Source organism: Prunus persica, chromosome G5 (genome assembly GCF_000346465.2).
Source record: "Prunus persica cultivar Lovell chromosome G5, Prunus_persica_NCBIv2, whole genome shotgun sequence".
NCBI classification, from domain to species: Eukaryota; Viridiplantae; Streptophyta; class Magnoliopsida; order Rosales; family Rosaceae; genus Prunus; species Prunus persica.
In genome coordinates this window covers 2,263,530-2,276,382 of record NC_034013.1, presented here as the reverse complement: position 1 = coordinate 2,276,382, position 12,853 = coordinate 2,263,530, and the positions used below count along the sequence as shown (strand labels likewise).

Here is a 12,853-nt window from a genome sequence, read left to right as displayed (position 1 = left end):
GCACTCAGGTAAGAGAAATTTTTCATGGTGTACCATCCAATACACATATAACATGTGAAATTCTTCTCTAACTTACTGCATTACTTTTTATGGCATGTGGCTGGCTGCATTGGAAATATTCCACATGTCATATGTTTATTGGATGGTACACCAACCACGTGGTGTTCTCGAAACACTAAAAAATTACTCGGTAGGTAAACCCTTTGATCCACCATTTATTTATTTATATTTTTCATCTTCTGGGATGGTTTGTTGACTTATCTCACTTTGGAGTCGCTGCATTCTATCTTTCTTGATGTAGAATAGTGTTGTAGAAGGAAGGTGTGATTTTTTTTTTTTTTTAATCTAAAGCACAAATTCAGTGTATGCTCAAGAGGGAGGGTGAGAGTCGAGGCTGAGGCTAGACATAAGAGAGAAAGAGAGAGAAGGCGAAGAGAGCGTTCAATTGTGTTAGGGCGTATGGTAAGGGGCCAAAATTTGGGGGCAAACCCAATAGAGTAAGGCATCTCTAACCTATGAGGCCAAACCCAAAATATCCCAAATTTTAGCCAATTTCTCTCCTAACCCAAGAAAATTAAGGGGCCAAAATATGGGAAAACCCAAACTTGGGGCCAAATACTAGTCCCGCTATTACCTGGATTGGAAAACTTTTTTATGGAGCCCACTGAAGCAGACGCAGCCTATGTGCAAAGAAGATGTTGTAGGCCTCGGGCACTGCTGCTGTGTTGCTTTGTGGTAGCTGCTACCTTGTCTCATGGCAGCAGCTGGTGTTGTTGCCGTTGGAATCCAATGGTAACAATTCAAAATCTTTTTATTTTTTTATTTTTTATACTTTCAATAATAACTCAAATCAACGATCCATATTAAATTCAAGTTATTTTAACGGTAAAAAAAAAATCCAACGGCTGAAATTTAAATACAACGGTCAAAATAATATTTTAAATTAATCTAAATCAGATCCAACTCCAAAACGCACTCCAAACTCTATAAATACCAACCCATTTCTCAAATAATCTACCAAAAATATTTTTTCTATTCCTCAATTTATTTTTCCTTTATCAATTTCATCAATCTCCTTTCATTCTTCTGGAAGATGTCCACAAAATCTCAAAGAGGTGTGAATTGGAGGCCCGAAGAAGATGAGGCATTGTGCAAGGGGTGGGTTTCCATCAGTAAAGATGAGGTTGTTGGCACCAATCAAGTAAGCGACACATTTTGGCATCATGTATATCAAAAGTTTCTGGAAAATGATCCGGGCACTAGTGGACCTGAGCAACGAACATACCAAGCGATTATTTCTCAGTTCAAGATTATCAACCAATAATGTACTCTTTGGAAGGCATGCTTGACTAAGGCCAATACGAACCCACAAAAGTGGCTCAAATCTACATGATGTGGTAAGTACCCATTCTTATTAAAGCTTTAGATTTATATTTGTAATTTTATTCAACTCCAAACTTATTTTTTTTTTCATGCGTAGGACGTGCATGCGAAAACGATCTTTCTTAATGATAATAAGCCTCTGAATAGGCCTTTCAAGTTGTACCATGCTTGAAAAATCTTAAAAGATTGCCCAAAGTGGAACGACATAAATGAGCCTCTCACACAACGTTCTTCTGGAGCTAGTGCAAGTATGGTGAATTTGGATAATGACGCAGACGAGATCGCCATACCTAGTCTAAGGCCTGTGGGATGAGATAAACAGAAGGCTGCCCAAAAAAAAAGGGAAGATAGTTGGCCCTTCTCAACAAACAAGGGATAGTACTTGGAATCATTGGTTGAGCAAGGCATTGCTTTCGAGGAGGATAAGAGACGAAAGCTCAATATATTTGACAAGTTTGTCCAAGATCAAGCTGATACTTATACGTATCAGAAGCAACAAGATAAGGAAGCCCAAGAATAAAAAATAATGTCCATAGACATGTCCAAATTTACTCCAAGAAAGAAGAAGTATTGAGGGGATAAACAAGATGAAATTATGCAAGAACATGCACATGGTCAATAGTTTGCCGTTAATCCTGACGACAACTTAGGGGACTATTATCCAAGCCCCCACGATGGTGGTTATTAATTTATTCCTATTGGGTTTCATGTATGGTGAATTTGAAGTATTGTGTGTTTTCTTTTGGAATTATGTTGTGTGTTTTCTTTTGGAATAAAATTATATTTGTGTAATGTCAATTTTTTTTTGGCCAAATTGTTCAAATTATGAACTTATTTAAAAAGATTAAATGAAGAAAAGTTATCCATACGAAAAAATTAGACTTAAACTATTCTTAAACAATTTAATAAAGTTGCGAACTTAAAATTTGAGTCTGGTGGGTTGGGGGAAAAAACGGTTTGAGTATGGTCTAAACCAAAATAGTTACTTTTTAGAGGGGGAAAATTTGGGTTTAGCCCTAAATGGGTTGGAGAATGCCATATGCTACCTTAAAAAAATGTACATGTTTGTTAAAAAATTAAATTATAATAGGCCGATTTTGTTTGTTTAAACCGTTGGTTTTGAATCTTCAAATCGCAGATCAAACCTATTTAGTTTGGGTCAATTTGGTTTTCGAACCAACTTAAAGAAAATAAACCGCACCAAATCAGACTAGTCGATCCAATTTTCTCGGTTTATTATTCTAAATGCCCAACCCTAGGTAACATCATCCGGCTATTTCACTTTATAATATGAGTAAAGAATATGATGTATATTTCATTACTTACCCAACAAAGTGAGTGCACTTTCAGTGCTGCACTGGGGGAGGAGGCCTTAGTTCCTCCTTTTTTTTTTTTTTTCTCTCTCTCTCTCTCACCTTTGTGAGAGTTCTTCTTCTCCTCTGTGAGAGTTTATGTTACTTTTTCGTTTGTTTGTTTTTACTCCTTATCTCTCTGAATCTCCTCTCTCACTCCTTTCCATCCCTCTGATCTCCCTCATCTCTAACTCCTTGTGTCTCCAAACGCCCCCATCTATCCATTACATCTCCCTCAAGTTCTCCTCTTCCCTATTCCCTATGATTGACTTTGTCTACATTTTTCTCTTCACCCTCACCTTAAATTTCCCTAAATTTTGCCCAAATTTGGAAAACCCATATCTGCACTTCCACTCTCCTCTTTCTCCCCCACCCATAAATGTTGTTCTTCAATCTACACTTCTCACCTTTACATCCCTTGCCCCTTCTCTATTATGGTGTCCTCCACACATTCCCTTCGATTGTGTTCTAACTCGAGATCTCAACCACTTGCCACTGCTCCTCGGCTCCATGGATGAGGATGCTTCAAATGTGCTCTTTGCACTTGCTTCTAGGATTATGGTAGCGCTTTTTGCTTGGGTGGTTTGTCCACCACCATTCTCCGTTCTAAGCAATGGTCTGTCTGGTTACTGGTTACCCCGGTTACCCATCTCTGGAGGTTGTGGATTTGTGACAGCGGCTCGGCAAGGGGAAAGTGGTGGTTGTAGCTTCTCCGATTTAGGGTTCTTTCTTTGTGATTGTATTGGGCTAGATGTTTGTTTTAAGGTTTTTTCCTTTATGTGGCTTTTTTTATTTCTGTTGGGCTGAGGCCTTGTACCTATCAGTGTTGGGCTGGTTTTTATTTTCGCATTTTCTGACTGTGTAATCCCTTTCATCTTCATAGAATGAATTACCTTGACCAAAAAAAAAAAAAAAGCCCCAACAAAGTGAGTGCTGAGCGAAAAAATAACTCGTTTGTGGTTCTTGACTCATATCCCAATAAAAATCCCCGAACCGTGCGTACGTGTCCGTGTCCTCCACACGTCTTTCCCAATTTCCAGCTCTAACTCCCGTTCTTCCAACTCTGGATTTTCCGGCCTCATTGTGTCAGGTAATTTATCTCCTTTCAGAGCACCCTCTTCATTCTCCCTTTTCAATGCAATTTCCTCCTTATTCTTTACCGCCCACTGATTTTTAAGGTTTGTGATTTCATTGATGGTAATCTTTTGCATGCCAATAATAGTAACTGCTGGGTTTCGCTCGAATTATTTTCCTCAGATTTTACTTCGAATTTTAACTGTTCATATTTGAATGATATAGATTTTACGTTTCTTGTTATAGATTTTCTCTTTTAAAATTTATGTTTAAATTTTGTAGTTGAATTGGAGTTGTCTTCTTTTCTATTATAATTGGAGTCTTGTAAGCTGAAGTACAAATTTTCAATACCTCAGAGCTAGTGGAACAGTTTCATTTTGTTCTTCTGGGGTATTGGTTTAGTGATGAATGGCTTTTCTTTTATGTATTTCTGAAATTAGATATCACCCACAGGATATTCTGTTAATTCTAGTTTTTTGCTTTTTTGTTGCATTTTTACTCTCTTAATCTTTTGATTATTATTTGAGTTTAGCATATATGCCATCAATATCGGTTAAAGCATCTGAGTTTGGTATCACTCTGTTTGATTACACCTTTTAGCTTCAAATTCAATATAGGTTTTTCTGTGTGTTTGCTTTATAGGAACATACTTGCTTCCTGTCTTTCTAGTCCAGAGAAACTTCCTTTCACCGCTGATGTTGTGGATCTTTTTCCTTGCACAAGAAGTAATGGCTCAACACTCTTACGACAATGAATTGTTAATGGCAATTGTTTAATGTAATAGTCTTGCCATTTTCAACGTTGCATAGTCATATTTATGATTAAACTCCACAAACAACCATGAGGTTTAGCGCATTTTGAACTTGAATGTAGTTAAAGAATATAACAAAAGACTGCTTGAGGTTTGTTTTTAGTTACTGAACCTCTTCCATAAGTTTATCCCTAGTGAAACGCTGACAAATTCCAGTGATATCTGAAGAGAGGAGGAGCCTGTATTTTGTGATGGTTTATTTTGTAAGGATGCCCATGGCAATGACATAGGTAATGGAACATGGTGTCCCCTTGCCTATGACTTCTGCTACTAACAAAGTAATCCAATTAATCACGGTGCTGGGGAAGTTAAAAGCAGCCTGAGTGTCCAGTAAGAAGTCCTAGCTCAGCAGTCATAAGCCTTCATAAGATCCACTTTGAGAGCAGTGCACACCCAGGGATCCCCCAGTCCTTGTGTAATTCGTAATTAGTTCCTGCACAATCAAGAAATTGTCTCATACTATTCTTCCAACTGCAGAGGTAGTCTGAGAGTGACTTATTAATTTAATAGAAAGTTAATGTGAGAGTGACTAATTAGCTGAGGCAGGAGCTTTCTGCTCCTATTAGCAATGATCTCAAATAGAGACATGCAGCATGCTATAGGAAAAATATCACTTATCATTGGATTGGGGATTTTTGGGGCAAAAGCCATGATGGTGGAATTAGGTTCCTTCAGAAGCATTTGCCTGGCAAAGAATTTTTTTAGCTCAGCTTTGATGAGCCTAAGTTTGTTATTGTCTCAGCAACAAAGTTTATGGCGTGCTTTCTCAGTTGTATGGTTGAAGTGGAATAGAAGGATTTTCGAGGGAAGATGTGGGTAGGAGGTGGATTTCATGTAGGATAGACTCCAATTTTGAGCATTTTTATTTTTGTGGGCACAGTGTCCACTGAATTTCGAGATAAGTCATTTTCCTTTATTCTTGGTTATAGGTGGCTTTTCTTTTGTCAAGATGATTGTATCTTTTAGTTCTTCTGTATCTTAGTTGGATGATAATGTTTATATTGTATCTTCGGAGGACGCCTTGTTGACCTCTGTTACTTCTGCTCATGTCATATTACTCTGTCTCTTATTAAAGAAATGATGGAGTACATATTGTACGAGAGAGCCCATATTTTTTTTATGTTCAATTTATGATCAGAAAAAGCTTGAATCCGTTTCCCTCCTTATTCATTACTCATGTGAAAGAGGCGTCTCTCCCTTTCGATTCTGATCAATTTACGATTATAAAAGGCTTGAACGCAATATATATGTATATGCTTATAAACTTAATTTTGATAGATGGCCCCTCTAGAATCATCTTCTTTGAATAGCTCAACCTCATTAAAATTGAAATTTTACTGCATCTATGGTATGTAACAGTAAGTCATTCTATTTCTATTTGAATTGGATAACCATTTTATAATTCTTCTTGTTTTGATGTGGTGGGGAATTTTTTTCATGTTTGTTTTGTCGTTGGCCTTGAAATATTTTATTTTCTTAGACAAATTTTCTGTGCATGTTACGGAATCCTAAAATTAATTCTTTTATATAATTTGATTCTTCCTTGTTCTTGTTGCAGTTATTGCATTGACCAGAGGATTCAATGGATTTTCTGTTTAAAGGAATGAATGGAGATGCTTCTGAGTGCCCCTCTGCTGAGGACATGCAAAGATGTCCGTTTTTGAGGAACATAAACAAACCCACTTGTTTTTCCTTCACTCCTATAAGTCTCCCCATTCCTGTAAGTTGTCTCTCTTTGTCACCTAATGTCCTCTTTGACTCCATTGTAGTTGGTTTTTTCTCTTAATTAAGGTAATATGAAGTAAAAGGGTGTTTAAACTTTGAATTGATTGTTTTCTCAGGTGCATGGAGCAAAAGGTCCAATATTTGAGGATGCTCCGAATTTTGATATGGCTTTTAAGCTGTTTCACGGGAAGGATGGTGTTGTCCCACTATCAGGGAGATCTTATTCTCATTTGGACATTCTGGAACCCAAGCCCGAACCTCAGTTCAATCCTTTAGCAGCCAAGGCTGCCACCATAAGTCTGTCAGCATTTGGACCAGGAGGGCCTTTCAGTTTTGGTTCTTTCTCTGACAAATGGAAAAAGAATAACTCCGATTCATCTAGCAAGAAGGAAACCCCTACACAGGTAGTTTTTTTAACCCTTACCAACTTTATCAATTTAGTGAGAACAGAATGATGTTGGAAGGGGAGAAAAATGTAAAACTCATTTACGAAAGGCATTTACGGAAGGCCGTCTTGGCAAATAGGCCTCATGTCTGCTAGCATGAAACAAGTTGTGGAATTTTAAAGATTACTATGGGCTTTAGAATATTCAGTTTAGGAGCTTTCCTCTCTGCAGGATGTTCGCCTTTTATTAAAGAAAGGATGACAATGACGTCTCAATATACGTCTCAATGAATTATTGACATGTTCCAACATGTTATCAACACATTATTGCAAATTCGCCATTTCATGAAGGAGGGACGTCCTGCAGAGAGGAAAGAGCTTTGATTTAGGGTATAAACCCATTATATAATTTGGATAATGTGTGCTTGTACGACTCACTAAGTTGTGAACATGCTGCTTGTCTGAATCATGCTCCTTGCTCGTGGTTTTGGAAAATATTATCAGATTGTTACAGAAAACCTGACTTCGCTTTTCTATTTCCAATGTCCCAGAATGGAGATTCGTCAAAGCATGAGGCGCTGGGAAATGAGTGGTTAAAAACAGGTAACTGCCCAATTGCCAAGTCATATAGAGCTATGAGCCATGTTCTACCACTTGTTGCGACAGCACTTCAGCCACCCCTTAGCATGAAACTCAGATGTCCGCCTGCAGTAGTTGCTGCAAGGGCAGCCCTCGCACGGACCGCCCTTGTTAAGAACCTACGGCCTCAGCCACTACCTGCAAAAATGCTTGTCATTGCAGCCTTAGGCATGGCAGTTAATATTCCATTAGGTGTATGGAGGGAGCACACACTGAAATTTTCGCTCTCGTGGTTTGTAGCAGTGCATGCTGCTGTTCCCTTCATAGCCATGCTCAGGAAATCAGTCGTGATGCCTAAAACTGCTATGGCATTGACAATTTCAGCTTCTATCCTAGGACAGGTTATCGGTTCTCGAGCTGAGCGAGTCCGGCTGAAAGCAGTAGCTGAGAAAGAGAGAGTAGCAGCACAGACAACAATTGAAAGCACCGTTGCTGGCTATAACCCAAGCCAGGTTGATGGCAGAACAGGTGGTCACTGTGCTGCAGAAGGAATGATATTTTACCCACGAAAGAGTACTGGGCCAACTTCATCATCAAATGTGTGCTTTTGACATCAGAGCACAAGGTGAAGGGAGATAATAAAATGAAAAAGTAATTCTCTTAGTAAATATGTCTTCAACATTGTATGTGTTGTGCTGCTTGTATTATGTGAATGGTAATTCAGTGACAAAAGCATTTGACTTTTGCTAAATAAAAATCTCACTTGTTCATAAATTTGTATTCCTTCTGTCAAGACATAACCTTCTTCAAAAGCAAGTGGAAAATCAGTAATTACAATGATGGTCAAAAACTCAATAAAAAAGAGCCGCCATTAACTTCCATGCCAAGGTATAATATCATCCCAAGTATTCACTACAGGACCGCAGATTTTCTATTGCATCATCACATTCATGCATTTAGAATTAATGCGACCCAACAGCATTTTTCCACCTTGTCAGCAATATCACACAAACAACTTATGCCAAAACAACCATACGTACAATTTAGGTTTAGGAGGAAAATCATCTGTATCTTTGAAAACCCAAGTAAACTTCAAAGAATTTGGGAGCTTTCTGGAAGCACTAAATGTAAACAATAAAGAAATTTTCACTCGTCTGACTTTGAAGGAAAATATAAAAGAAATATATGATTCTACATAAACAAATGTAGACAGGAAACAAGTTGCTCTGAAGCAGCTGCAGTAAGATAAGGAACTTACAGTACCATACAGAGAAACATACCGGTTCAGACCCATGACCAAAATTATTGAAATGGGTACATATTCTTTGACGGTATATAGCATAGGATTTCGTTAAGCTTCTCCAATCAGTACAAACAATACTTTGAAGAAACTAAACTAAAATCCAAAATCCTTGAAATCATGAAGAAAACAAATTACAAGAACCTTCTGCTACATGAGGAAAGTTCACTAACTCAAACCCCAAAACTAGATCCAACAACCAGGAAATGATGCTGACCAAACATTTTCATCATATTGTACAAGGTTTTGTCCCAACAACCTCAAAAGCCACCGACCCTTTGGTTTGCAACACCTCCGTATCTCACAGGGTTCCCTCCGCTGCCTCCATACGCTGGAGTAGTGTTCAAGCCGGGACAGTCTCTTGCCCAGTGTCCAGGTTGGTGGCATTTGTAGCAGTCACCAGAAGTATTGCCAACACCTGGCCTAGAAGATACTCTGTTGTTATAGCCCGCTCCTGATGACTGCCCTGGGCCATTCATTACACTTGGGCAGTTCATGGAGCTATGGCCAGCATCCCCACAACTGTTACAGCTCAGATATGAACCGACAGAGCCAGTTGAAGGAGACCTAGCGCTACTAAACTGGTTTCGATAGGTAACCCCTTGACTTTCTGGTCCTCCAAATTCTCTACCAGCATTGTTGTTGTAACCAACATTCACATCTAGTGTAGGTTGTCTACTTGCAGTGTTCCCAACTCCAGTAGCATTCATTCCAGCGCTGGGCATTACATTATCCCCCTCGGAGGCAGAAGAACTAATAGTCTCCATCTTAAGTTTATTCATCAATTCCAAATGAACTCTAGCCTCCGATGAAAAGTTCACCTTCTCTGCTTTCAAAACAGTTGATTTTACACGTTGTTCATCACCATAAATCTCCTCCTTTATTTTCAACTTGAAATTGAATTTAGTAAAGAGAACCTTCCGAGTGATTTCTACAAACTTCTCATCATCTTGCTCTTCATATTTCAAAAAATACAAATCTTTTGCAGGTATACCCATGATTTCTTCACCACCCTCCTGAAATGCCGTTACCCATGTTGTGCCAGTATGATCCTGTATCTGTAACTGGAGTAAATATCTGTAGTCACATTCTTCCATGGACTGATCACATCTATCGCACCTCCATTTGCCATCTCCATTATTTGTAACTTTTTTGCTGCATTGTCGATCACCATTCATGAGCGGGCATGCCGAATAGCAGAAACTATCAACCTTTATAAAGGAAACAGTTCCACTAACTGTGATCCAGTCTGGCTTCTCGGAAGTCCCCAGCCGCTCATCTTTAATTTGAGATATAGTCTTTCGGATATCTGTTCTACCCACACCTGCTGTTTCCCTGGAAATAGGGATACATGAGGTATTTCTTCCTTCCTTGTCAAACCAACTCCTCATCTCACGTGCCTCTTCAATATTCGGCTCTATAAAAAGCTGACTACTAGGAATGGTCCCTACCGCCTTCCCATTGAAATCATTAACTTTAGCACCTTTTACAGCCAGCACTGGGAATGCACCAGAATCACACATACTTTGCAGTCTTTGTCCCTCTGCATTGCACAAATTTCCCCATAGAGTTACCTCGACACTACGACCAGACATATCCTTCAACTGGAGGGATCTCTTCTGAGTCTCAACACCATTTTTCCTCAGTATAGAAGCAGGGGGATTGATGGAGGATACCACACCTATTACATCGACAATAGAGTTGTTGTTCAAGCCTTCAACATCACTTATACGACAGAAATGGAAATTCTGCTTTGGAATTGAGTCGTCATCCTCAAAACATGGCTGTATTATCGATGCGTGATCTAAAGTAATTTCATGGTCATTGTTGAGGTTGTTGAAAGCCTTTTGGGCTGCTTTTAAACTACCCTTGGAGATCAAATAAATCTTGCCAACTTCAATCTGGTTGTAGAATTGATCAGCCACAGCGTTAAAACAGGTTGCTCGAATTTCTCCACCATGAGAATCAAGAACATCAAAAGAAAAAACTTTCCCATCACCACGAGGATTGCTATAGTGCCTAAGTTCTCCTTTAGCTGTCACTCTAGCCTTGATTGTCCACCGCCCTTGGTATGGATTCAGAGCAGCAATTGGCATTATTCTAGGAGGGGCTTCATTTTTGGCAACTGGTCCTCTATTAGGATACGTTGGAGATGGCTGTTGATAAGTTGGCTGAGGCGGCCGAGCATAAGCATTTAGAGTTGGCTGTGGAACCTCAGGTCTAGGGCTGCGAAAACCTGTGTTCTGATTGCTATATGACCCACTTAATGGTGCTGATCCAGGAAAACCAAAACCAGGCTCTGGTTTAGGGTGATTGGGAGTGGTACTCATTGTCGCATGTCTTCCTGGGTCAGAACCACCAGAATAAGCACTACCAAATGATTGATTTACTCTAGGTTGTTCCAGAGTAGCTTTAGTCACAGTTTGATGAACTGCACCACCAGAATGTGCACTGCCACCAATAGATTGGGCATTTCCAGGTAATGCCCCTGAGGACTGTGCATTCAGATATTTAGGTCCTGCTACAGGCTCTCCAATGAGATCACATTTATCAAGCACCAAATCCAATTCAATTATAATGATGATCCTGCAAGCAGTAAACAGAATCCGCATATTTTTTGAGGAAGAGAAAAAGCAGACTTGGCATGGCATTAAAGCAGAACTACTTTCAATTAACATAACAAAAAAAGAAGAAAACAAATAATACAAGCTGAAGAACACACAATAACAATAATATATATATATGTACTTTTCAATCACTGGGTGCATTTAAATTAATTTCTTCTAGAAATGTTACAGATTTTCCTTCTTGCTTCCATCATCAATGCTTAACCATGACTGCAAATAATGAACTAACTGAAACCAAAATCACTAGATTCCTGAATTCTTAATCAACTAAACCATAAATTTGAGAACCCTTTCTCCCTCAATTCCCTTGACCCAACCCACAAAAAAAAAAAAACCTAAACGAAACAAAAATACCCATCAAGAAAATTTCAGAAAAGAAACAAAAAAGGAGTGAATTTTGACAAGGATGGAATAGTATAATATCACATACAGGCGGTTTTGGACTTGGGTACAGGTGAATTGCTTCAAGCAAACGATGGAGCCCTTCTGAAGTAGGCCTTGCTGAACCAGTGTGTTCTTCTGGGTGCCCAGCATCCCCTGCTGGTGGTGGGAACCATCCGAGATCAAAACCCTGTATCTCTCGTTATCGGGGCCCGGCTGGGCCCCACTGCGCGCTGTATTGACCATCCTCACGTCGAGCACTTGCAAGATGGGCTTCCAGGTCTCGTCATGGTACTCCCCTGTGCAAATCTTCATTATCGCACCCTCTGTTAGCTTCACAGCCATTGTCGAAACAGGGTATGCGACTGTTTGGTTGCCGAGAAAAGAAAGTTGATTGATTTGGGAAAATGAAGAGAGAGAGAGAGAGAGAGAGAGAGAGAGAGAGAGAGAGAGATTGAGCCTGGGAGTGTAATTGGGAGGGAAAATTGAAACCCTAAATAACTGAGGAAATGGAAAGCGCCAGAAACTGTATTTGAGTGGGAAAGTAGTGGGGAAGGCTTTTCCCTGGCATTTTCATTTTTCAAGGGTATATCTTCATTTTAAATACCGGATATGTCTCCTACTTTTGCCAAGTACGCCACGTACACGGAGTAAATATGCCACACGTGTGGTGTGGATTTGATCTTTGATCTTCATAGCGAACCATACAGTTATCCACTTTTAGGGGGTGTATTCAATTCATACTTGTAAAGATTTTTTTTAAATGAGTGATTTTCATAGAGATGACAAATTCTTAAGTACTTTTATAGAGTTGATAAAAGTCACTAGTAAATTGGCAAGACTTTTGCTTTTAACAATTACCCTTTAAAGTATAGAAAAGTCATTCATTTAATAAGCTTTTTAAAAGTCATTAACTTTTTGGATACCACCAAACTTTTAAATACTTTTTAAAAGTCATAACTGAATACCACTAAACTTTTAAATACTTTTTAAAAGTCACAATTGAATACCACTAGACTTTTATATACTCTTTAAAAGTCTAAATTGAATACCTCCAGACTTTTAAACTCTATAAAAGTCATTGAAAGTTTGAATTGGATACACCCTTCTTCTATTTAGGGGGTGTATCCAATTCATACTTATAAAGACTTTTTTTAAGTGAGTGACTTTCATAGAGATACAAATTCTTAAATGCTTTCATAGAGTTGATAAAAGTCACTAGTAAATTGGCAAGAC

At 38.9% G+C, this 12,853-nt stretch overlaps 2 protein-coding genes across 3 annotated transcripts; one reads left to right on the top strand and one right to left on the bottom strand.

Moving 5' to 3' along the window:
- LOC18777901 lies at positions 3,645-8,083 on the top strand. 2 transcript variants are annotated; one of them, XM_020563516.1, is made up of 5 exons: positions 3,645-3,825; positions 4,452-4,534; positions 6,179-6,340; positions 6,462-6,749; positions 7,282-8,083. In XM_020563516.1, the coding sequence occupies exons 3-5, from the start codon at positions 6,203-6,205 to the stop codon at positions 7,918-7,920; spliced, it is 1,065 nt and encodes a 354-aa protein (XP_020419105.1). In that variant the 5' UTR covers positions 3,645-3,825; positions 4,452-4,534; positions 6,179-6,202; the 3' UTR covers positions 7,921-8,083. The 2 variants fall into 2 exon arrangements, with proteins under 2 accessions (XP_020419105.1, XP_007209303.1); XM_007209241.2 differs by lacking the exon at positions 4,452-4,534.
- LOC18777016 (replication protein A 70 kDa DNA-binding subunit A) lies at positions 8,396-12,208 on the bottom strand. Its single transcript, XM_020563515.1, has 2 exons — positions 11,667-12,208; positions 8,396-11,195 (listed from the first exon to the last, which is right to left on the bottom strand). The coding sequence occupies exons 1-2, from the start codon at positions 11,960-11,962 to the stop codon at positions 8,870-8,872; spliced, it is 2,622 nt and encodes an 873-aa protein (XP_020419104.1). The 5' UTR covers positions 11,963-12,208; the 3' UTR covers positions 8,396-8,869.

Excerpts from the sequence above, each read along its gene's own strand:
- LOC18777901 (XM_007209241.2), top strand. The coding sequence starts at position 6,203 with ATGGATTTTCTGTTTAAAGGAATGAATGGAGATGCTTCTGAGTGCCCC. Across the intron at positions 6,341-6,461 it reads CTATAAGTCTCCCCATTCCT|GTGCATGGAGCAAAAGGTCC; the intron begins GTAAGTTGTCTC and ends TTGTTTTCTCAG. Across the intron at positions 6,750-7,281 it reads AGAAGGAAACCCCTACACAG|AATGGAGATTCGTCAAAGCA; the intron begins GTAGTTTTTTTA and ends CCAATGTCCCAG.
- LOC18777016 (XM_020563515.1), bottom strand. The coding sequence starts at position 11,962 with ATGGCTGTGAAGCTAACAGAGGGTGCGATAATGAAGATTTGCACAGGG. Across the intron at positions 11,196-11,666 it reads ACCCAAGTCCAAAACCGCCT|GATCATCATTATAATTGAAT; the intron begins GTATGTGATATT and ends TACTGCTTGCAG.